At 39.1% G+C, this 25,678-nt stretch overlaps 1 protein-coding gene across 1 annotated transcript; it reads right to left on the reverse strand.

Annotated features, from left to right (window-relative positions):
- Positions 1-771: 771 nt before the first annotated feature.
- On the reverse strand, positions 772-25,671 carry Fem1c (fem-1 homolog C). The gene is made up of 3 exons (XM_028777224.1): positions 25,318-25,671; positions 23,865-24,591; positions 772-5,382 (listed from the first exon to the last, which is right to left on the reverse strand). Exons 2-3 carry the CDS (start codon positions 24,406-24,408, stop codon positions 4,073-4,075), a joined length of 1,854 nt encoding a protein of 617 aa, XP_028633057.1. The 5' UTR covers positions 24,409-24,591; positions 25,318-25,671; the 3' UTR covers positions 772-4,072.
- Positions 25,672-25,678: the final 7 nt, after the last annotated feature.

Here is a 25,678-nt window from a genome sequence, read left to right on the forward strand (position 1 = left end):
TGGCACTTAGGAACCAACTATTCCTCTTAACTCCCAAAGCCCAGGCTTCAACTGTGCTATCCTATCCAGCAGCACACATAAAAGCTTGAAAAACGGCATTGTGAAGTCAGCATCTTGATATGTACATTTTGTTGTTCAAATCCTTAAAATAGAATTATTCTTTTCCTTGTAAGTTTGCTAAGTTTTTTTTTCTAAGTATTTGTGGTGATGAGGACAGTCATAGCTAACACACTGGGAATGAAGACAACGAACAATGTGTGCTTACACGTCATGCATGGGTCAGGCACACTAATGATCCAAAACTGAAAAGCTGGAACACTGGACTCTAATTTATACTACATGAGTTTAGAATTATGAACAACTTTCCAGGTCAACTGAAATCTTATATTAGGTAACTTAAGACACAGAGAATGAAACTTAAATTATATCACTTGAAATAGAAGTATAGAAAACTTACCTTCATTGTACACACATCACTGAACATGTCTTTAGTAATACCAACTATTAAAGACAAGAACACCTTAAAAGTAGTCCTGTGCTTTTCACCAAGTCTTCCCAGTCTTTAGCGTCTATGTATTTACCAGAAAAAAAATTACAGTAAACTGTACACAAGTTTGACTGGTTACTAAACCAGTCAAAGAATCGGGAATAACGGCATGGGTAAGTTCTAACCGGCTGACGTAATCAAGTAGGCATTCTTTCAGAAAGGAATCCAGGAATCCACTTAAATACACTCACCAAGAACTAAGAGTTAGTAAGAGCACACTTAAATTTGGTGCAAATTTAATTTTATTAAACCTTACAATGCTGTGGCATATTGTTTTTCCATTGTGTGACAATTTATTGGCTGGCATCTGGATACAGTACTTCTTTTTAAAAATACACAATGGGAACCAACAAACGGAAGAGAAATAGTCCTTTAGTGATACAGAAGGGGAAAAAGAAAAGGAAAAAGATGACAAGCAATTCAAGTTTCTTAGTATCTAAGACAAGACAAGACCTTAGATACTAAGTTTCCTTCGTACCTAACTTTAAAGTGGTTCAAGTTCCAAGCAACGGTGCTGTTGTACAGGGTATGTGACCGCTCTCCCTCACCCAGCCCCGGCTGGGAACTACTTGCAGAGATTAACACATCTGTGCGTTCAAGCTGAAGGGTACTGCCGGGCAATTTGGTTTTAAAAAAGCTAAATTTCCAAATATAACCTAAACAATTTCTCAACTCATAGTAAATGGGCTTTTAAAAAATATTACAAATTACTTCTTGGCAAATAAGCAATCGCTTAACTTCAAAATCATTAAGGGTACAAGTTATCTTGTACATCTCTGCTTGTCAAGCATAAGGACAAAAAAATTACATTTTAAAACCTATAATTCATTTGCATTTGGAAAAGAGACTGGTATCTGAATAAAATAACCATTTCTTTTACAGAAATGATCAAAACTGTAGAACATCTGAAATTCAGAGGCATTTCTGGAGAAACAATGTTGAGACCTGTACATTAATTCCAGCCAATACCACCACGTGTCCAGGTTAGTTTGATTCAAATGAGTAGAATTAGATCATTTCCTCACCATGGACAAAAATAAACCCACAAACTTCAGAATTTTATTTTATTCAGTCTCACACTTTTCTGATGAAGCCCCTAACAGTTATCTGAGGTTGCACTCCTGAATCAACTCACTCTAAAATAAAATCAAGGCTAATTTTGAGCTACTAAACTGCTCTTTTCAGGAGCTCCCAATGGCATTTCTGAAGAGGGCAAACAGAAAAGAGAGAGCCGCATCCTGACTGCAATACAGCACTGCAGTTCAAGACTATGTAAGGACCAGTTCTGTTATCTATTCGTAGTGAAGGAAGCCACTGGTAAAGATATCCTTATTTCACACAGGGCTATGCAATTCCAGTGCACCTATAAAACAGCGTTAAGATGTGCCTTGATCTACGAGCATGTGAGCCAGGCTCTTCTGGGCAAAAAGGGGAGTCAAGACATTAAATCCCTAAAATTAAATTGTCATCTTTTACTCAAAAAGTGAAATCAACCAATGATGATTCATGAAAATGGACAAGTTTAATTTTCTTAAAAAAAAAATAGTGGCTCACTCATAGATAACTTTCACAACATCCATTAAAGGGAATGATTTCAAAATATTGTCAGGACATCTGTCTAGATGATATATTATTCTTATATATAGCAGCTCAAATATTTTATCACACTTGCCCATGGTAAATAAAACATAGTAAAACCTTTTTCATAGGTGACTTTTAAGAGCCCATTGATAACTAATCCATTTTTCCAATGGCAAAATGTATTTTAAAATGTAGTAAAATAAGTAAGGATACATGTTAAAGAATTAAACCTCAATTGTTTAATGAAAAAGTCTAATGTTCTTTATTTACTACCCATTACAAATTTTTACTGAATAAAGATGAATTTCATTATTTGTAATTCTTTAAGTGGCAATTCATCAACCCTCAGAATAAAATGTCATCTCTAAATCCAAGTGACCCAGATCATGAAGTTCACAGGCGAACTGACTCTTTGCTAGAATCAATAAGCTTTTCATTCAGAACAATTTCTTTATGACATCTGCAAGGCAATGTACCATTCATTGTAAATTCTACTGAGAAACGGTAAAGTGCTGAGTGATTACCTGAATCTTTTTAATTTTCACTTATCTTCTCTTAAGCCTAAAGAGCCCTTTCTGTGGCATTAACAAATCTACAATAGGAAAAAAAAGGGGGAGGGGGAAGAGCTGGGAGGGGGGAGGTGGTGGGGAGGGGAAGAGGAACAAAAGGAGGCGCTTTCATTAAGGGGACAGAAATCACTTTGCAATCTCTTGTGTTTAATAGGGTGACAAATAATTGAGATCAAAGTAATATTCATGCACGTTATCTTTAAAAGATATACATAAACGTGAAGAAAGAAAGAACACTGTTATTGACCTTTGATCCTATGGCAGTAAACTGCATACTAAAATACCTTAATTATCTTAGATGCCTAGGTCTGGCTTGGCAAGCATCATGCCACTGACATGCTCTAGCCTTTTGTAACTAAAAGTGGTCTGCAGTTCGATGACTGGTAGCTCAATGTGAGTCACTAGGCTGTGTGATAAAGGCTGAAGTTAAACTGAAGCAGATTCTCTACACCTAGTCACACCATCAGCACAAGCAGGACAACGCTGGAGCGGTATGAAATGCAGGTCACTCTACAAAGGTCTTCCTTTACTGCATGACATCCTAAGATGACAGACCTAAATTTCAACTGGGCTAATGAATTGTAACAGATTTGTTTCCCAAATTTAGCATACAAAATTTCTGTGGATTGAAAAAAAGAAACCTCAGATATGAAGAAATAAAGCAAAACCAACTGTAAGATCTGAAAAAGCCTGAGCTCACAGCTTCCCGGCAACTCTAGAACGTGACATGCTCTAGGAGGGCTTCTGTGAAAGGAGCTTCAGAACCTAAGAAAACAGTGTTGGGAGGTGAAGGTGACCAACTGCTGCATAGACAATATGCCAACACACAACAGTCCCAGTTTAAGCCGGTGCATAGAGAAGATAAAGCACTTATGGTAACTGCAAATGGTGAACAAGTCCATAAGGTTTATGACTTAGCATGGACCCAAAGGTTCAGGGAACACTGTAGCAGAAATGGTTTGGGAGAAAAAAGTGGAAACAGGCAAAACTTGAAGACAGAAGTGGGAGCCAGGGGAGGATGACTTTCAATTGTATAAAATTCACAAACTAGTAAAATATAAAGACATCACTGAAAAACAGTTAACTCTGTCCCAAACACCCAACAGCAAACAAAATCAGAATGGCCTTTGGCAGACAATTTTAGAAATTTGAATATGACATTACATTTCTCAATAATTCACAACAATATATTATACGGTATATTTATATTAAATACTGGGAAACCAATCCTGCAAAGTTGATGCTTACAATGCTTTAGCCAATGAGAGCACAATGATATCAAGCTAAATGAATGCTGGTGTTATCACAACAGTGCTCATTATGAAACAACTGTTCCCACGTCGTGCTTTAACAGTGCTGAAGCACAATCGAGTTATCATCTATGAAGTGAAACAAAGGTCTCTAGCTTTTCTGGGATGTTCCCTTTGTAATAGATTCTATGATTCACGATGACACGAGCAGCGAGACACTGCAATGTGGTATGATTTATGGGCTGGATCAAATTTTTAGCTATCTCCTTCTCGTCCAGCAAGTCACTAGCAGTCTGTTTGTGTAAGTTTGTGGCATCAAAATGTGCACCTGATTTAATAAGGAGATTCATGATGTCTGGATGGTTGTTCAGAGCAGCGATATGTAGGGGACTGTTGTCATCAGAGTCTCTGACATTCACATCAGCACCACATTCTATCAGTATCGCAGTAACTTGCAGAGATGGGAACTTACAAACAGGGTACCGCCCTACACATGTAGTATTCTTGTCCACAGCCAGATGCAGAGGGCTGAAGTTATTCTTTCCTCTTGGATGCAGCTTAAGAAACCTGTAGATGGTCTGCTTTTTGAAATGATCCTGTTCTAGAGTACAAGGAACTTTTTCTAATAAGCAAATTAAGTGCAAAATGATGGAAAGAGCCTTATTTAACTGCAATGGGTCAGCTGGACACTGAGTTTGTTTGATAGCTCGCTCAATTTCAAGGACACTTTTGCACAGTATGCCCATGAGATCATCAAATGTAACAGTAGTCCCCAGCAAGCCTTTAGCCCTGTCCTGTAGCATAAAGGAGAACAGTTCTGCAAAAGACAGTAAGCTGCTGGCAGTCATTGGGCTTAAAGGGTCCAAATTGCTCTGCTGCATATCCAAAGCATACTTCCAAAGGTTGATGCATCGCTTAAAATTTCCAGAGTCAGCGTAGACAGCACCCCTATATCTAATGTAGTAAGAGGTATCAGGGTGAGAAGGACCAAGAATCCGTTCTCTAATTAACAGCGCTTGCATTCTCATCTCATCAGGATCAGCAATAAGACCTTCTAACTCTTCTGCACTGTTTACCTCCTTGGCATAATCATAAGCCATTATTAGTGTCTGTGGAACTGGTTTACTAATTATATTAGTCCTATCACTGTACCTCATGTTCATTGCCTTTTTCCAGTATTTCAAAGCCCCAAGTAAATCTCTTTTTTTATCTACAAATGTAGCTCCCAGAAGCTCTAGAGCATTAATACGTTCTGTCTTGCTTGTCTGGGCATGGTGTGTAAGAAAATCCACAATATTAGTGTGACCAGTCACACTTGCTGAGAGAAGAGGAGTCATTCCGTAGCCATCTTTTTCCATCTTGGCACAATACATAAGGAGCATCTTCATGATGTCCAAGCTTCCAGACTCTGCACAATCATGCAATGCAGTATTGCCTTAAAGAGAAAGAAAAGAACATACTTTGAAGCACCAGGATATAATGTAACCCCAAAAGAGTTCAGGCAACTCTAAGCCAACCATAAGACATACTGTAATTACCTTCGGCACCTAATATTCATGTCTGATACACAGCAGGAGCTGAAGAAAATACATTATTAAACTTCCTGAACAAACTTGACTAAAACAAATACGAAAAGGAAAACAAAACAACACAACACCAGAGTTGCCAGAGAAAGCTCCTTAGTCAATGGCCCCTGGCACTTTTCATCCATAGTCAAAAGAACGTGAATATTCTGTGACTCTAAAGCATATTCTCTAAACCATAATGGGTGGAATAGAATTTCTAAGTTATTTGTAGATTTCTGGGTCAGTTTCTCCATTTATGAATGGAAAATCCAGTCTTTAGGCCACCCTGGTCTACAGAGTGAGTTCCAGGACAGCCAGGGCTATACAGAGAAAACATGTCTCGAAAAACAAAAACAAGATCTAAGATTCTTCCACTTGACTTTAGTAGAGGACAAAAATTTTTTTTTCAAAAGTCCTGATTATCAAATGAGTTTTAAAGCCAATATTTGTTACATATTCTTCAAAACACTGCTCTCATAGGAAAAACAAGTCCACTAAGACCTGAAAAATATGTGGGTGGTATGATGTAACCCTTCAAAGGATATATACAAAATCCTCTGAGAATAGATTGATTCCTGTTATAATTTAATTTTTTAAATATTGATTTAAATGTACTAAATGTCCTAACACTGTCCCATCACCCCTCACATGAATTTGAACTGACAAAAGGCACTGGCATGTTATTAACAGCCCATAAAAACAGTATGACATAAACATCAAATATTATATATAAGGGCAATAATAACTATTTGATTGACGATCAGAAGCAAAGCCACCATGCAGATCTTTGGTATGGATATACAATGTTGAACAAAGTGTTCACAATGCATCACTCTTGGCATATTTATAGAAAGTTGACAAAGCAGGCTAAAACTGCCACTCTCAGAAAGAACTTTCTCACAAGGTTAGCCTTAGACTGGCATCTGGAAACTTGTTCTTTACACTAGCACACCCCTAAATGATAGGGGTGGCTCACTGTATCAACTGTAGTTTATGAAGCTTGTGTTAAAACAGTTGGTTTTTGTCCAAGAATCTGAAATTTGGGATATGGTTAGGCAAAAGGTACCTGTGTGACCCAGTCCTTAATAACAACCTTAAGTGCAAACTCAGTCGCAGGTTTCCCTATGCCAAATTACTATGAGTCTTTTCATTATTGAGGAACAGTGGTCTTCATGAAAGGAGAAAGTATAAAGAGGACTGTACATGTCCTTCTAGACCACACCTTTGAATCTCCTCTTATGATTAGCTGTGTCTCCCTTTATGGTATCACTATATAAATCTTACCTATGAGTAATATTCTAGTGAGTCACCTTCAAATATCAGGGTGCTTTTGAGAACCTGCAACATAGTATGTACACCAGGAAGTGGTTTGGAGATGAATACTTTAAGTAACAAATTTACTTTAGAATTAAAGTTGGGGGAGCCTCAGAAATGGTTCAATAAGTAAAATGCTTGCCAACCATGTGTGAAGATCTGAGTATGAATCTTCAGAAACCATGTAAATCTCGGCACAGTAGTGTAAACCTGAAATCCCAGTGTTTCTACACTAAGATGGGAGGTGGAAACCAAATTCCACAAAGTTTGTGAACCAACTTGCCTGGCATATACAGAACACACACACACACCAAAACCAACAAACCACAAACAGACCCTACAAACACATGAGCATGATATGCACACACTGAGGAAAACACAGGCACATATATATACACACAGAAAGAAAAAAACATGGGCCATCATTATGGCTTTGCATAAGGTGTAGTGGCTCATGGCTTTAAATCCCAGGACTTGAGAAGTAGAAGCAGACAGATCTCTGAACTCAAGATCACCCTGGTCTACAGAGTGAGCTCCAGGACAGTTAGGGCTGTTATGCCAAGAAACTCTGTCTCAAAAAACAAAACAATATAAAAAAGATAGCTTTGCAAGCAATGACACTTGCTGTCAATCCTGGTGAGTTCTAGTTCTGGGTCCTAGAGGGTTGAAGGAAAGAGCTGACTCTCTGGTTGGCCTCTCACCTCTACACACAGTTCAAGGCACACAGCCCACCACCCTAACTAGCAAATAAAATAAGCAAATGTCATGTAAAATGATTTTAAGTTGTTATATACAAGGACTTTGAAACATTTCATTAGTTGATCTTGTTTTCTTGCCCACAATACCTTTAAGTACTATATGATTATTTAGAATGTGTTTATTCTGTCTCAGATTTAGTATCTACAACAAAGTTTGCCAACCACCCAAGGCATTCAGAGGTTCTGATTACTGATTGTCATTTGTTTCAAATTTCAATTAAGTAAAAATGACTACTACTTTAAGTACATCTTAAAAACATTTCAAATTATTCTAAAGTGAGAATCCCTATTATTTTCATTTTTCCCTAAAAATAGATGGTATAAATTAAAAATAAACAAAAATCTGAACCAGAAGAAAAGGCTTAAATGCCATTTCTTTTACACTAAGAGTAACATAAAATCAAGAATAAAGATGTGCAAGTCAGTTTTAAATGAACTAGAATTCTGCATTTATTGAAAAATTAAAGTATGTGATTTCTTTCTTTCTTTCTTTTTTTTGGTTTTTCGAGACAGGGTTTCTCTGTATAGCCCGGGCTATCCTGGAACTCACTCTGTAGACCAGGCTGGCCTCGAACTCAGAAATCCGCCTGCCTCTGCCTCCCAAGTGCTGGGATTAAAGGAGTGCGCCACCACTGCCCAGCCAAGTATGTGATTTCTAAATACAGCCATGTACAGGCCCAAAAAAACCCCAAACCAACCCAACCCAACCCAACCCAACCCCCAAAAAACAAAAACAAAACAAAAAAAAAACAAAAAAGTAACTTAAAAGAGAAAAGGAGACTTTTTTTTTGGGGGGGGGGTCTAGTAATGTCAGTGACAAAGCAGTACAATCACTCAGAGAATCAGGTATAACTGTGTACATCTCTCTAATCCAGCACTTGAAAAGTAGAGGTGGGAGACTGTACTTTCAAAGCCAGCTAGGTCAGCACGGACAATATGCTATCTCAAAAAAACAAAGCAAAACAAAACAAAACAAAACAAACCTGTTTTCATTTTCTTTAGTTCTCCTGTCCTTCCTTCGTTTTTTTTTGTTTGTTTGTTTTTTGTTTTTGTTTTTAAATTTTGATACAGGTTCAGGCTATTCTCAAACTGTTTACCTCCTGTCTATACTTACTAAGTTTAGGGGTTTCAGGCTTGTCCCACCATGCCTAGCAAAAAATTTAAATCTAAAACTTTGCTTAAAGTACTTAAGAGTCAAGAAAGTAATCCAGGATAAGAAAGAAAACTAGAAAAGTCTAGAATTGGGTATACCTTTCCTAATGGTCTTCACTGGCTTTAGAAGACAGGTGAAAACTAGGCTTCTCAACAGCTTGCATTGCAGACTGGAGACAACTACAGCCACAATCTATTGGGAGGGAGCTTTGGAAACTTGTTCCCTACTTCAGGCTACAGTCCCATAGGGCAAAGCTGAACTTCAAATAAATAAGCCACCACAGAAAGGAAATCAAATTTAATAAAATAACTGAGGATGTTACTATACATACTCAAACACTCAAATACTGATACTACTTGGAGGATCAAACTGTTATGGCACCACTCAAATCTGTGTGTTCATTACCTTTGTAGGAGTGTGTACCTGTGGAAGCCAGAGGGATCATCCTTCAGGTGCTGTGATGGTAAATGTCTCTTTGGGCCTTTGGGCATGTCTGTTAAGGTATTCTGGGAAGGTCTACATGAAGGGGTCAGAATACTCACACCAACCTGAGGGGCAGCACCTTCTGGTTGGCATCCCAGCTATTAAAGGTAGGAAGAGCAGGCTAGGCGAGTTTGGCTGCTTGCTTTCACCCCTTGTTCGTGAGGACATCTATCTTGTTTCTACCACTGCTACTACCAGCCCACACTGACATCACAACCTATCTCTTCAGTCCTCCAAGATGGACTGAAAATCACTGTCTGTCCAGAAATTCTCCAGACCCCCATTTCTAGATGGAACAATCCATTTCTAGATGGAGGCAATCCAGCTTCCTGGACTGAGCAGCACGTCTTCACACTAAGACAGCCACTGCTCAACTCTTCAGCCTCTATGGTATAAGGCAATCTTATACCATAGAGTCCCCTTTATGTGTTTGTCTTTATCCTTCTTGGCTTTTGTAAGATGTATCTTTCACTAACTTGAAGCTTTTCTCAAACTCTCTCCTTAAATCCTGCTGTTGGCTTTAGGCACGCTGACCTCTTGGCCCTGTTCTCTTTGCCTCTTGTAGACCTTTTGCATCTATCACTTTCTCTCTGTGTTTTCATCTGATCCATCAAGTTCAGATGGGTCAATCCATTTTTTTTAAATTTATTTAGGTGGCTGGAGAGACATCTGTGGGTGCTGGGAACTGAACTCATATTTTTGGTTGTGAGCCTAGCCTTTAACAGCTGAGCCATCTCTCCAGCCCGGGTCAAAGAGACACACACTAAATTTTCTTTAGTTCTAGAATGTCTATTTGGGTTTTTTTTTGTAGTTTTCAGCTGGTTTGTATACTTTTTTTTCTTCTGTACACTGAATGACAACAAACAATGATCTGAGGGATCTAGGGAGAATGCTCAGTTGGTAAAGTGCCTGCCTTGTAAGCACTGAAATGAGTTTGATCCCCAGAACCTTACATAGAGCTTGGGGCTTGCTATCCAGCCAGCCCAGCCCAGCCTACTTGACATCTTCAAAGCTAAGGAGAGACCTTGTTTCTAAAATTAAGTGGAGGGTACCTGTATTAGGGCTTGATAAGGGTGTGAGGGTGTGTGTGTGTGTGTGTGTGTGTGTGTGTGTAAACTAAATCCAAAGAGAAAAGCATTAAACCATAGAAAGGTTCTATTCATTCTCTGCTAGGAAGCAGCAAGAGCAAAAGCAGCAAAAGTGTCCCCACAAACAAAAGCTGAGACATGGATCTCAGTGAAAATCTCTAACAGAAAAGAACTCCCAGGTTGTACTTCGAAAGCCACATACATCATGGATAAATGAAAATAACAAACACTGTAGATGAAAAAAAAAAAAACAACCCTAAAATATTTGTTACTAGGAAAAGCCAAAATATCTTTGGAGTATTTCTTAGCAGAAGAAATATGTACCTAGAAACCAGGAGACATGAACATACATACATAAAAAGGGGAGATCTATATAAATATAGCTTTCTCAACCATATCTTGTGGGCTTGAAATACTACATATGGAAGTAAAAAACTTGGCAGCGATAGCACAGAAATAGGGAGAACAACTGAAGCCTGAGTGGCTGAGGCCTCACTGTTGGAAAGGGAGTAGAAATGTAGGCCAAAGTCGTACTACAAAACAGTGCAAAAACATACACGTAATTAGTTTTTCCTTAAATTGTAGAATAATAATAAAAAAAAAAAGTATAATCCAAAGGGTAAAAACAAAAAACAAAAAAACAATCCCCATAAAACAAACTAGCGCTGGGTGGTGGTGGCGCACGCCTTTAATCCCAGCACTTGGGAGGCAGAGACAGGCGGATTTCTGAGTTCGAGGCCAGCCTGGTCTACAGAGTGAGTTCCAGGACAGCCAGGGCTACACAGAGAAACCCTGTCTCGAAAAACCAGAAAAAAAAAGTAGCAAATTTAAAAAGGGAGGGAAAAAGCAGAGATGACAAAAGAAAAAAATCTACTAGTACAATGTTTATTTTCTTAAAATGTATTAGCTGTTGTCTCTTTAATCTTTAACTGTAACAACGTGAGGCAGAGGGCTAAATTCAATTCTACACACAAACAGGAAACCAAAAATTAGTGATAAAACATAGACACAAAATAAATTAATTAATTAATTAATTTAAAAAAACCCACAGACACAAATCTCCCAAATGTCACCTCAGTGACATTATTTCTGGGACTCCATTTTATTTTTTTTAATTAATCATTTTGTTTACATTTCAAATATTATCCTTCTTCCTGGTCTCCCACCTACACAAAACCCCTTCCCATCCCCTTCCTCTTTGCCTCTAAGAGGGTGCTCCCCCTACCCACCCACCCACTCCTACCCCACCCCTCTAGTATCCCTTCTCTGGGGAAATCAAGCCTCCACAGGACCAAGGCCCCCCACCCCCACCCCACTGATGCCAGATGAGGTGGTCCTCTGCTACATATATACAGGGAGCCATGAACCAGTCCATATATACTCTTTGGTTGGTGGTTTAATTCCTGGGAGCTCTGAGGGGTCTGGTTAATTGATACTGTTGTTCTTCCTATGGGGTTGCAATCTGAGATTTCATTTTAAAAGTCAGTCATACTACACTTGTGAATGTTGTATCTAATAGTAGTCAACATTCAGATCAAAGTTCAATCACTGACATCTTCCTAATTTATGTTTCCACTTTAGCAACAGCAGAAAATCTTCAAGATCCTGAAACGACTATGGAATGTAGAAAATAATCTTTAGTTTTAGAAAGTATTTTATGTGGTTAAGTGGGACACAGGTGCACTATGGGAGCAGACTTTACATGATAGTAGCATGTCCATCATCTCTCTGGCCTGGCTTCTAAGTATCTCTGGTAAGAGTCTAACCTAGAAGCTAGCAAAATCCACATTTTAGGCTTCATAGGTCATAAAGTTACTGTCTTAACCTCTGAACTATGTCACACAGCATAAAAGAATCCAGAGATGTTAAATTAACAGATAAGACTGTACCAACTCATAGACTTAAATTTCATTTTTGCATATTAAAGGTTTGTTTTCATTTTCCTCAACTATAATTTTTGTACTGTCTCTACAAATCTTTTTGTACGCTATATTTTGACAGTTATATTCAGTATATACAACTGTTCATGCTTTTTACCTGTATGTTGGAATTCTGTCTGCACAGCCTCTGTAAATCACATTGATATTGCCTAACTGTTCTTAATGGTTTTACAATAAAAGTTAAAGTAAGGAGATATGTCATAATTCACATAAACATTTCCTTATCAGTAGGCATCTGTGTTGCTTTAAAATATTCACTACTAAAATAGTACCTATACGCAGCAATGACAGATAGCAGACCAATGATTGCCAGAGGCTGGGGTCTGATAGAAGGGTTAACTGCAAAGGGAAAAGAAGAAATTTCTGTTCTTACATTTATATGGCAGTAACAATGCTTACCAAAAATTTCAGAAATATTTACTAAAACAAACTGACTTTATGAAGTATACGTCAATAAACAAGTGCCAAAAATTAGCACCTTTGTAACAGTTAAGGGGATAGTAGAACACGTGATATCAAAGTAGAGAGAGGTGGAATAATACTGAGGGTTAAAGATTTAAGAAAGAAATGATGGGGCTGGAGAGATGGTTCAGAGGTTAAGAGCACTGACTGCTCTTCCAGAGGTCCTGAGTTCAAATCCCAGCAACCACATGGTGGCTCACAACCATCCGTAATGAGATTGGATGCCCTATTCTGGTGTGTCCGAAGACAGCGACAGTGTACTCATAAATGAAATAAATAAATAAATCTTAAAAAAAAAAGAAATAAACATTCAAAAAAAAAAAAGAAATGATGTAGAGGAGTCAAAGGAGAAGGAGTTGGGAGTGGATTAAACAAACCTAAAGATGTATGAGAAACAATTATGGCAACTTAGTACTTCACTTAGTACTTCAAAAGCTATTTAAAACCTGTATCTTTAAAAAAAAAAAGTTTAAAAGATATCCTACATACACTGACAATGCAGATATAGCCTAGAAGGTATAAGCTAGTAAAAGGGCATCTCTAGCAAGAGGATACCTCCCTTATGGAGTAAGGGAGGTTACAGAGGGCCCCCAACCAATACAGGTCATTGTCATTGCTCTAGGCTGCTCACAATAGCTAGATGGGAGGACCCTATTGATGAAGACACAACACTATTGTAGGATACAGAGCAATCAAGCTGGAACTGACTTGAAAGCTTTCTCCCTGATGTGTAGCTTTCTAGGTACCAGAAAGTACCACAAAGCCTGCTGGGAGAGAAAACTCATCAATGGACCTATCCAGCTGTATAACCTCTAGTTACAACACTGACTTGCCGGGCAAATGTGCACACGGATGCAAACAGTGGCATGACTGTTGTGGGCATAACCAATTGCTTTCTCATTAGACACCTGACAGGAGGGAAGGTGGGCCAAGTACCGCAAAGCTGGCCTAAAGCCCATGGCTCTGGAGCTCATATGGCCTAGGGGGGGAAATATTGTCAAACTGCCTTCTAAAACTTTATGTTCATACAAATAGATTAGTGTTGCCCTCACCCTTGACCAAAAAAGCTTCTCTCTCCAGTATCCACACTTAATGCAGAAACTTAACTACTGGTCATATTGAGTGCTTAGCCCTATATGAGAAATCTATAATCTCACAAGTTTCAGGAAACAACTGAGCCTGAGGATGAGGAAGGTATGTCGAAAACTGATTTCTGGGTATGACATGGTTATTACACTCATGAACTCACCGTGGTTACAATTATTTGCACAAGACCAATCCAACAAAACACTCCAGCAGGCAGCACTAACTAAATTCAGCTGATTATGGAGAGAGGAAGGGAGAAAGAGCATGAAAGGATGAGGGGAACAAGTTGAGGATTCTCCAACAATTAGGATAGATATAATCAAAATACATTCTATAAAAGATTAAAATTTGGAAGGGAAAGAAAAATAGTAAGCTCCACTTTTATAGTATTCTGAAATCATTTTTAAATTTGATTTCTATTCCTAGTTAATGCAACATTTTTTCCTGTTTACAAACTTTCAGAAAAAATTAATGAAACCCAGAGCAGTAGCTACTAATGCCTTTAATCCTAGCACATTGGAAGGAAAGGCAGGTGGATCTCTGTAAGTTCAAGGTCAATCTAGTCTACATAGTGAGTTCCAGGACAGCCAGAGCTACACAGTGAGTCCCTTGACTTAAGGAGAAAAAAGAAAAGAAGGAGGAGGATGAAGAGGAAGAAGAGGAGGAAGAGGAGGAGAGAAAAAAAAACATCTATTTCAGACTGAGACTGGTCTATATAAAAACTCTTCATAATATAATAAACAATGGTTTGTTAAAATAACTACCAGTCATTTAAATGTTAAGTATTTTGTAAAAAAAATTTACCCAAACTTAAAGATCAAATCATTATGTTCATTCTAGTCATCTGTGCTAATTATATATCAAAGACCATGTTTTTGACACCTAATCACTGATTTAAACAATATATGCCAATTACCACATATTCAACTCAAAAATTTACTACATTTTCTGGCTCTTAAAACTCTCACAATATAACGACTGAGATTTAGCAAGGCTACCTTATGTCTCCTACTTTCAAAGTTAGAAACAATGAAAAATAAATGCAATGTTTAAAACATAAACACTTCCAAGCATCCGAAATCAAAATAAAGGTGTTTGACACATTGAGATTTCATGAATTAACCTTTAAAGAAAACAGAAAGCAAAATAGACTCATGTGTTTGAGTGATTGGCCCATGGGGAGTACGCTATAAGGAGGTGTGGCCTTGTTAGAGGAAGTGTGTTACTGTGGAGGTGAACTTAGAAGTCTCTTCCTAAGCTGAAGCTCCACCCAGTGTGGAAGAGCAACTCTTCCTGACTGCCTTTGGATCAAGATGTATAAGTCTCAGTTCATTAATCAGCACTGTGTCTGCCTGGACCCTGCCATGCTTCCCACCATGAAGATAATGGACTAAACTTCTAAAACTGTAAGCCCCAATTAAATGCTGTCCTTTAAAAGAGTTGCCTTGGTCATGGTGTCTCTTCACAGCAATGAGACTCTAAGATACTAGCTAGTGGTATATTAAACATCAAGTCAAAAAGACTTTCTGTAGAAAGTTAATATGATGTGATTATGTTCAGCTATATAACTTCAAAAACAGAACAAAGAAGATTTAGAAGAATGAATAGTAGCCATCTTCAGTGGAATGCTTTTTGGTACAGATATTAAGATCAGGAACCTACAATGCACTTATTCCCTTACGAAGTACTTCGTAGGAGCATTTTAAAGACTCCTATAATTAACTGACAGCAAGAATATAAAAGAATTCAAGGCCCGGCAGTGGTGGCGCACGTCTTTAATCCCAGCACTTGGAAGGCAGAGGCAGGTGGACTTCTGAGTTCTTCAAAGTCAGTAACCCAAAATATACCAGTACTCTGGGTAAGACCTAGTTTGAAGTTCAAGAATTCTCTGTATTCAGCCCTGCCTGATGGTACAGACCTTTAATTCCTCTATCTGAATGGAATGCAATGTTTACACATAAATGCTATCAACATGCTACCAAACATCCTAAATCAAAGTAAAGGGATACAGACATATGTGTCCCACTGTGTCCTGCTATTTAGTCTAAATTTGAATGACCCAAAGTGGGAATATAGTATATATTATAATTAGGTCACAATTTTTATCCATGGAAAACTTCTTAAGCCATAAACAATTTTAGTAAACCCTGTAACTTTATCTCTGACCACCACACATGTGCTGTGGTATCTGTGTGCCCACACATACACATTTAACAAAATAAATAAAAAATGTAATAGGCAATTATCTTGTTTAAGTCAAATATTACACACAACTGATCTACAATGGATATTCTTTAAAATCTACAAAATAATTCAAACTGCTATAAGCGATACCATCAAAAATAAAAAATGACCCATAAAATGGGAAAATACTTGTAAATATATATGATTCAAGACTTGGATACCAAATATATAAACTCTAATAGCTCAATTATAAAACATAAAAAACAGAAGACACTAAGATACAGAAATGACAATACATGAATTAAGCATATGAATAGATACTAAATATCATTAGCCACAGGAAACTATGAACCAAAATCACAATTCTAGAATGAGTTGGAGACATTTAAACAAAACAAGTGCTGGTGAGTGCAGAAAAATTAGGCCCCTCCTATATTCTGAGAAATATAAACCATGCAACTGCTCTGAAAAACAGCCTGTTGTTTCCTCAAAAGTTCAGTGACCTCTGTAACCTTATTTCAATTCCTAGGAACACATATGCCTGAGAGAAATAAAAATATATATCCATGAAATTTTTATATAAATGCCCATAAAGGCATCATTCATAATGCTGAAAATAAAATAATGAAGTGCTCACCAACTGCTGACTGGGTAAAAATGGTAGGATCTAGACCAGTGGTTCTCAGCCTTCCTAATACTGCAGCCCTCTAATACAGTTCCTCATGTTGTGGTGATCCTCAACCATAAAATTATTTTCACTGCTACTTCATAGCATTTTTTGCTACTGTTATAAATTTTAAATATTTGTAAGTATGTTTTCCAATGGTTTTAGGTAGCTCCTGTGAAAGGGTCATTTGACCCCCCAAAAGGGGTCACAATTCACAGATTGAGAACCACTGAGCTATACAAAGGCATTATTATTTGGTTAAAAAAAAAAAAAAAAAAAAGCCGGGCAGTGGTGGCGCACGCCTTTAATCCCAGCAAGCACTTGGGAGGCAGAGGCAGGCGGATTTCTGAGTTCGAGGCCAGCCTGGTCTGCAGAGTGAGTTCCAGGACAGCCAGGGCTACACAGAGAAACCCTGTCTCGAAAAACCAAAAAAAAAAAAAAAAAAAAAGAAAAAAGAAAAAAAAAGAAAAAGAAAAAAAGAAATTGACACGCTACAACTGAATAAACCTTGAACACATTATGCTAAATCAAAGAAGCAAATCATGAGAGACATATGTTCCACCTGCACTTATACAAGTCTAGAACAGGTGGATTTACAGGGACAGAAAGAAACTTAGTAATCACTTGAGGCTAATACAGTAGACAATGAACATGAAGTTTGGGGCAGGATGGATGATAAAAAATTGCTGTGATAGCTATCTAACTCATTAAACTCACTAAAAAAAAATCCCACTGAATTGTATGTTTTAAATAACTGAAAGATATGTGAATTAGATCTCAATAAAATTATCTGAAAATTCAATAACACTCAAAACAGTTGTTTTCCTGATAAAAGATATTTTGACCAACAAGAACAAAGACCAGCATGATTGAAAATACATAAAAATAACTGCTAAATCCCTAAGTCTGGATGTAAAAGCAGACATGAAGGGCTTAAGTAACTTCATTTGAGAGCAGTAAAGTAAAAAATCCAAGCATAAACAAAAACAATCTCAAACAAAACAGAACAACAACAACAACAAAAACACCAAACTGAGTAAGATGGCCAATGTGAAGTACTGAGACTGAGACAAATGTAATTCTGGGGATTAATATAATCTCTTCAGATTTGGAGATCACTGGTTTTAAAGAGGAACCAACTTGTCTCACAAAACAATTGTTATAGGCCTGGAGAGATGGCTCAGTGATTAAGAACACTGGTTGCCCTCCCAAAGGATCTGAGTTTGATCCCCAGCATCCATATGGGCAGCTCAAAATTGTAACACCAATGCCAGAGGAATCCAATATCCCTTCTGGTCTCCATAAGCACTGAAAATACATGATGCAGTGGCATACATGCACACAAAACACCCATAAGCATAAAATAAAAATAAAACTTAAAAAATGTTTTTAAAAAATCAATTTTATGTTAAATTAGAGATACTCCTGAATATCTAAAGAATTTTCTCCCATTATGGAGTGCTATGGGGAAAGAAAGAACTGCACTCCTCCTAGGTAGTTTGTTGTTAGGGATAAAGTTCTTTCCACTTATATAATAATATCTGCTTATGAACCTGTCTCTGAGATCAAACTTTAAAGGCAGGGATCAAGACTAGGTATCTTATCGTACTGATAATGCACTCTCAACTAATGAATGAATTCTACTGCTTAAACATATTAAAAAATATGTTTTAAGTAGATCATCTTTTCAATTATCACTGTCCCTTTCCCCATCCGAGATCCCCATGCCCTCACCCAAATACCAAAGGATCAATCAAAGAACAATTATTGAAGAAACAAAGCTTGAGGATCAGAGTACAGGCAGGTGAGGGTGTGTACACACTGGAATCTGACCCTACCATCTATAAATAATCACAAACCAAATGAAGTGGCATCACAAAAAGGTTACACACAAAATGAGAAAATCTTTCATCTGAGTATGGCTTTAAAACTGAAGGGATATGAAACATCTGGTGTAACTCTTTCCCTACTTGTCTTCTTAAAAAGACGTGTCAGAGGCTGATACTGAAAAAAATATGACTTAGACAGCAGATCATCGGAAAAAAAAAAAAAACAATGGGGCAGGGTGGGGGAGCACACTTCCTCACATACAGAGCTGTGACAATGGTAATGAGAAAGAAAATATTCCTTTAGAGTCACTCAAAAATAATCACACACTAAGAGAAAGAGGTGCCAAAAACATGAGCTATCTATTATTACATTTCTCCTGTACAACATATATTGTTTTTTTATAGATGTATCTAAATCAAGCTTAGAAAATATAAGGCAAATACTATCAGTATTCACATCTCCACTGACTTAAGAATTTAAAACATACTCCAATTGGATTTCAATAATATGGAGATCATTAAACTGATAAATAAAAAGAGCCCTAATCAAAAAAAACAAAACCAAAAAGCCTCAACATGGGATCATAATTTTACCCTCTTCCCTTCAGTTATCTTGAAACATTTCTAATATTGACATGATTAAACAGCAATTTCAATAAATATTAACCAAGATTTAAAAAAAAAAAGAAAGAAAAAAGGCTTGTTTCATCAGCCTACCTCTAAAGACAATCAGGAACAAACAAAATACTTAAGAATGCTTACAAAAACATTTGTTTATCATTGAAAACACACAATCAACGTAAAGCTCAATTAGAAAAATATGCAGTTTTTCTTTTTTGTTTTTCGAGTCAGGGTTTCTCTGTGTAGTAGCTCTGGATGCCCTGGAACTCACTCTGTAGACAAGGCTGTCCTCAATCTCCTGAATGCTGGGACTAAAGGCATGCACCATCACTGCCCAGCTATACAATTCTTTAAACTACTTTGAGATTTCATCTTACACCCATCAGAATGGCTAAGATCAAAAACATAGGTGAGAGTCCATGCTGGTGAGGATGCAGAGTAAGGGGAATACTCCTCCATTACTGTGCCAACTTGTACAGCCACTATGGAAATCAGATGAGAAACGACCTACTGAAAGATGCCGTGTATATACACCACCAAAGGATGCTTCATCCTACCACGGAGACTTTTACTCAACCATGTTCATATGCTGTTCTAGTCATAATGGCCAGAAATTGGAAACATAGATATCCCTCAACAGAAGATAAACAGAATATGGCACATTTACACAATGGAGTATCAGTCAGCCATTAAAAGAAATGAAATATGCAGGTAAATGATAGAACTAGAATTTTAAAACTCTGAGTTAGGGGGTGGAGAGATGGCTCAGAGGTTAAGAACACTGACTGCTCTTCCAGAGGTCCTGAGTTCAATTCCCAATAACCACACGGTGGCTCACAACCATCTGTAATGGGATCTGATGCCCTCTTTGTGTCTGAAGACAGCTACAGTGTACTCATATACATAAATAAATAAATCTTAAAAAAAAAATTTCTGAGTTAGGTAACTCAGACCCAGAAAGACAAATGCAGTACATATTCACTTATATGTGGATACTGGCTGTTAAATCAATGATAACCAAGGTACTCACCATAGAAGCATAGTTAGGTATGGAATAAGGGACTAGGGAGGACTGATAAATCTCATTAAGAAAGGAGAATGGAATAGATAGCCGGGAGGGCTAGAACAGAAGGATGAAGTGGAGAGGGAAGGGGAAAAGGGGATGAGGGAGAGAGTATGAGGAAAGACATCTAAAATTAAGGGTCACTTAAAGGGTAGTATAGAAACCTAGCAGAAGCTTCCTAAAATATATACATAAATAAAGGCGAACTAAATGAAATACCCAAATAATGGCCTGATCTGGCCATCTCGTTACTAAACAAAGTTTCTAGTACTGGGATTGAGTAACATCTAATTAGGCTGTTGGTCAAAGGGAGTCCATGGGAACCCCCAAACAATCCATGCTGTCGCCAAGACTATAGGTTGCTCACCACAAACTGATCTCAAGACCCCATCTGAAGACAACATCTACACAACTCATTGGATATGGAGAAGTCAAGCTGGTGCCTACAGAGAGCCTGCACCCCTACGTTCTCTGATATAGCACCCTACCAAAGCAGAAATGTAAAAACCAAGCAAACCACTAAGGAGTATGATCTACAATGGTGTACTGCCTACAAGATGTGTTAGTGCAATTGGTGTCACAAAGCCTTGTGGGACCAACTAATCAATATCTGATTTGGCTTAAGTTCACCCCATGTGATGGAACCCATAACTGACACTGCTTGGATGATCAAGACCCTGAGACTGGATAGTACAGGTACCTAGGGTAAAATCAAATACTACTGTCCTAAACAAAACCAAAACAAAACCAAACAAGTGACTCCTAACAACACTGTGCTCTACTATAGATCAGTGCCTTGCTCAGCTGTCAGCAGAGAAGCTTCTTCCTGCAGTGGATGCAAAGAAAAGGTATCCACAACCAGACATTATGTAGAGGGTTCTGAGACCTTAGAACACACAGCCCTAAATGGGATGTCTCCATCAAATCCTTCCCCTCAGGTCTCAGGGAACCCCAGGGAAGAGTAGGCAGAAAGAGTGTTAAGAGCCAGAGGGGTTGGCGGACAAGCAAGAAAACAAAGCCCTCTAAATCAATATGACTGATTGACACACACAAGAACTCAGAGACGTGCACAGGTCTGCACCAGGTCATTTACATATATATTATCATGACTTTCAGTTTAGTGTTTGTATGGGATTCACTGGTATATGAGCAAGTGGGTCTCTTATTTCTTCTGCCTTTTCTTGGGCTTTTTTCTGTTTTTGTTCAATTCCAATGTGTTATTTTTATCATAGTACAGTATAATATGGTATAGTATAGTATAATGTAGTATATAGTATATTCCCTTAGAAATCTGTTTGTTTTCTAATGAGGGGAGTAAAAAAAGTTAAAGGAAAATTATTAAAGATATTGTATACCCTGTAGTATCAACTATTCAGCCAAGATTTACTTGTTTTTGTAAACATGAACACCTATTTAGTGTACAAAAAGAAAAAAAAAAAGAGTATGCAGTTCTTAAAATTAAGAAGCTATGGTTAAGAATTTAAAAATAACTTACCAATTTAAAAAACAGGTTATAGGACAAGATATTAAATAAAACTGCATACTCGTATCTGTATAAAATTTAGAACTATCTTTCAAAGGATTGTCTGAGTACCAGGATTTTTTTTTTTTTTTTTAAAAAAAGTTTTGCATTTGCTCTGAAAAACTTCGGGGGGGGGGACCAATAGTCTTGTATCATTTTCATAAGCCCTTTTCAAAAACCACTACTACTGTTATAAACATGCTCAGCAACGACACAGTGCCCCACAGCAGTTTACCTTCCACCACCACACACACTTTGCTTCAGCAATTCACCCTATGCAGGCATTCATACCAGAATTATTCTCACAGAAGTGTGCTAATACACAATGTTCTTCAAGAATATTCACAGCAGCACAGTCCTGGATCAATTAACTATATACATTCAATGAAAAATTGGTATCAAACAAGAATGAGCTAGCCATGTTTGCTGGGATGGAATGACATAATCTAGGATTAAGATACACGAGTATAGCCAGCCTTTTGGCTACTTTGTCAATTCCTTTTTCCACCACCCTTCGCCATCCCTTTTCCAACCCCCAATCCCCCAACACTAGGTAGGAAAAAAGAAGGCTAGAGGAGAAAGGGGACACAGATTTTGTTAAACTACTTCCTTCTGATTAGGGGAGTCAAGATCCTTGGGGCAAATTTCATCTTTGTAGTTAGGATATCCAATTTCTTCTTCTTGTCTGTTTCCACACGACCACTTGACAAAATTCAACAAACCTCAACCACAGCAACCAGCAGCAGGAAGAGGAACAGCAGCAGCAGCAGCAGGAGGAAGAGGAGGAGGAGAAAGAGGAGCAGCAGGAGCAGGAGCAGCAGCAGCAGCAGCAGCAGCAGCCGCCACAGTCTCTCTTGGAGCTCTAACATTTATATACCCTTTCAAGAGTCCCCAGAATTCCAAATGTCATACATTTGCAGAAACTATCTCCAGCTGGCAAAATCACATCCCTGCTAGACATGAGGCAAATCATAGTCAGCTGCTGTGGACAATCTAAACAGCCCCATATCCCATACCTGGGATTAAAACAAAAACATATTTCTATAATAATTCTGTATTTTTAAAGAAACCACAATTCTCACACCTGGGCCTGTACACAGACACCCAAACACACACACATGCATTTACACACACATGTATACACACACACACACATGGTGAGGTGTCACTAACAGGAAAGGCAAAGCAGGGAGAGAGGGCTGCACAGTCTTATCTCTAAAGGAAAGACACACACTATAAAGGATGGTAAACTTCTACAGACGTCTAGAATGCAGGGATAAGACTACTTTTCATTGTAAACAAAACAAGCCGATTTATGTTGTTTGAAAAACTCTTAGCCTGATTTTATGCTATTCTTAAATCTTAACAGCTTTTTAAAGACAGGCAGTAAATTATTTTACTCTTGTGCAGATTTATTTAAGGTCTTCAGATTATCAAAACTGTGCTGAGAATGCCTCTTTCTAAAGGTTTAAAGAATTCCTGACCTATCCCTACTGTCTTTAGTTTCTGACAATCTTGAAAGCTATACTGGACTGTAAATCTAAGCTCTTCCTGACAAGGTTCCTTAAATTGTTGCCAACAAATCCACACTGGTTTGACCTAGTCCCTATTTAGCTTTTTAAGCCCTGAGCAAGTCTTGAAAATCCATTTTCTGTCTTGCTATATTTAATATGTATTTTACATAAAATGACTTTCTATTGGCCTCTTCTAAGTGGAATCAGGGAACACGTATCTCTTTCAGATTTAATCCTTTCAAGGCAGTGTGGTTTAGCCTTCTATGACAGAATAACAAATAAATTGCCTACCTAGAATAAGTAAGATAGTGACTCACTACTCCAAAGTGACTTTTAAAGAGTTCAAAACAATTTATTTCACTATACTCCCAAACGGATCCAATTGTAACCAGGAAGTTCAACTCTTCTGCCACTAATGTGCTCTGTAACTTCAGGGAAGAGAGAGAAAAATGCTGCTGAAGCTAGTGACCAGGATCGTTCATCACGTATGTTTGATGCACTATCAGGTATCAAAGTCAAGGTAATACGGGAAGGGTTACCTAGTAAACACAGGTCTGCTAATGTAGGCCTACTCAACAACAATGCTACAAATTGTTACCAAACTTCCTGAAAATAAGAGACAGTCACTTAAAACAAAACAAACAAAAGAAAAACAAAACTGAACTCACCTTTAACACTTTTTCTATTAACATCTGCCCCCTTTTCAAGTAAATACTGAGCAATCTCTTTGTGTCCTTTGTAGCATGAAATCATCAAGCACGTATGCCCATGTCGGTTGGACACTTCCAAATCGGCTTTGTGTTCTACAAGATATTTTACTATTTCCAAATGGCCATCGAAGCACGCAGCTCGAAGAGGAGTTGAGTTGGTTAAAGTCGTGTTGTTGACAGATGCTCCATGATTTAACAAAGACTGGACAACCTTCAGATGTCCTGCGGCAGAAGCGGCCCATAAAGGGGGGGCCCCCTCGATGGTTTCCCCGTCGAAATTGACAGAGCCCCCGACTTCTATGGAAGCACTGCACTGCTCTAGAAGGAATTCTACCATGTCGAGGTGTCCATACCTAGCAGCCATCAAGAGTGGTGTGGCCCCGTTTGTTTTTTCCGAGATCAAGGAGGAAACCTCCGCTTTAGATTTGCTTGCCAGCAACTTGGTGAGGAGCCGGAGTTTGCCATCGCGCGCTGCGTTGAACACCGCTGTCTTTAGATCCATTTATGTCCAGTCGAGGCTAAGCTTTATTTATCGTTGAAAGCAAAGCTCCAGCTTAACTCTCCACGCAGGCAAGTAACAGGAGCCAAAGTTCAATGTTAGTCACTGAGACCCAGAACGGATATAAAACCCAGAGAGTATGTTCTGTCCTATCGCATTCCAACATCGGAGAAGCAGAGCACCGAACTAGAGAATTAAAAAATACAGCAGTTTTAGGATTTTGCATACACGATTTGGGCTTCCCTATTTTCTAATCTTGGGGGGTGAGGGGAAGAAATGGAAAAATTGCCGTACTCGGAACGATTCTTACCCCTCCCTCCATAGGTGCGAAAGGAAAATACAAAAGGGTTCACACGGAGACCAGAATGTTTCGATGGGAGGCAGTTCCTCCCAATGTGCGGAAAACGAAACACTACAGGCAACTGGTTTCCTCGTGTCCGGCTCTAGCCAGCCCAGCTTTGTTCTGGTTTTGCCTTGCACACGCCCAGCGAGTACCCGAAAGCGGCAGGAGTCGCGGCGGGTTCAGAAATGTTTCTTTCTCGCATCTGCAGAGAACTCACCAAGGGCGCGAGGCTGGAAGGCCTCACTGTGGCCAGGATGGGTTTCGACAAGGAACAAAAAGGTCAGACGCACCAACTCTCGGCCTGCTCACGCTAAGACCTCGCCGGAAAGGCTTTCTTCCCCTCAAACTACGCGAGGCGCAAAGGAAATCCGGCCGCCTTCCAGCCTTTAACTTCCCCAGCCGCCCCGTGCTCCGCGGCCACAACCGCCCTCCGTCACCTTCGCCTCCACCTCTCCCAGCCGCCCACCTGCCCTGGGTCCCGCGGCCCACACGACCCCGGCCGGCCGCCATCTGCCCCGACGCCCTCTTCCCGCCCAGGCCTCCCCGCTGGGCCCCGCGGCCATCGCTACCTGCCCCGGGGCTGGTCCTCCTGCCGTCGGCTGCTCCGGTTCCGGCCGCCCCTTCAAATGGAAACCGTTGTCCCCGACGCCTGGGATGCCCTACTCCGCCTGCGGCCGCACAGCTCCTCCATGCCCCGCGCCCCACAGGAATGAATCCGGCCGCGCTGCTCGCTCCGCCCCGCCCCGCGGAGCTGTCTACACCCTCCCTCCCAGGCCGTTCGCGTTGCAGCAGCTGCCGCGGCGGATGGTGTAATGGGCTGCAGGCCCGGGGGCCGGACAAGCCAGTTCACTGCTTCACATTACTGACGCCGCAGCCGCGCCATTGGGTCAAGGGAGGGCGGCGGCCGCCGCCAGCAACCGCCTAGGGGCG

Source organism: Grammomys surdaster, unplaced genomic scaffold (genome assembly GCF_004785775.1).
Source record: "Grammomys surdaster isolate TR1022 unplaced genomic scaffold, NIH_TR_1.0 278, whole genome shotgun sequence".
Classification (NCBI taxonomy): Eukaryota; Metazoa; Chordata; class Mammalia; order Rodentia; family Muridae; genus Grammomys; species Grammomys surdaster.

Coding starts and splice junctions, on each gene's coding strand:
- Fem1c (XM_028777224.1), bottom strand. CDS start 24,408: ATGGATCTAAAGACAGCGGTGTTCAACGCAGCGCGCGATGGCAAACTC. Junction 5,383..23,864: donor TAATAGAAAAAGTGTTAAAG/GTGAGTTCAGTT, acceptor TTTCTCTTTAAG/GCAATACTGCATTGCATGAT.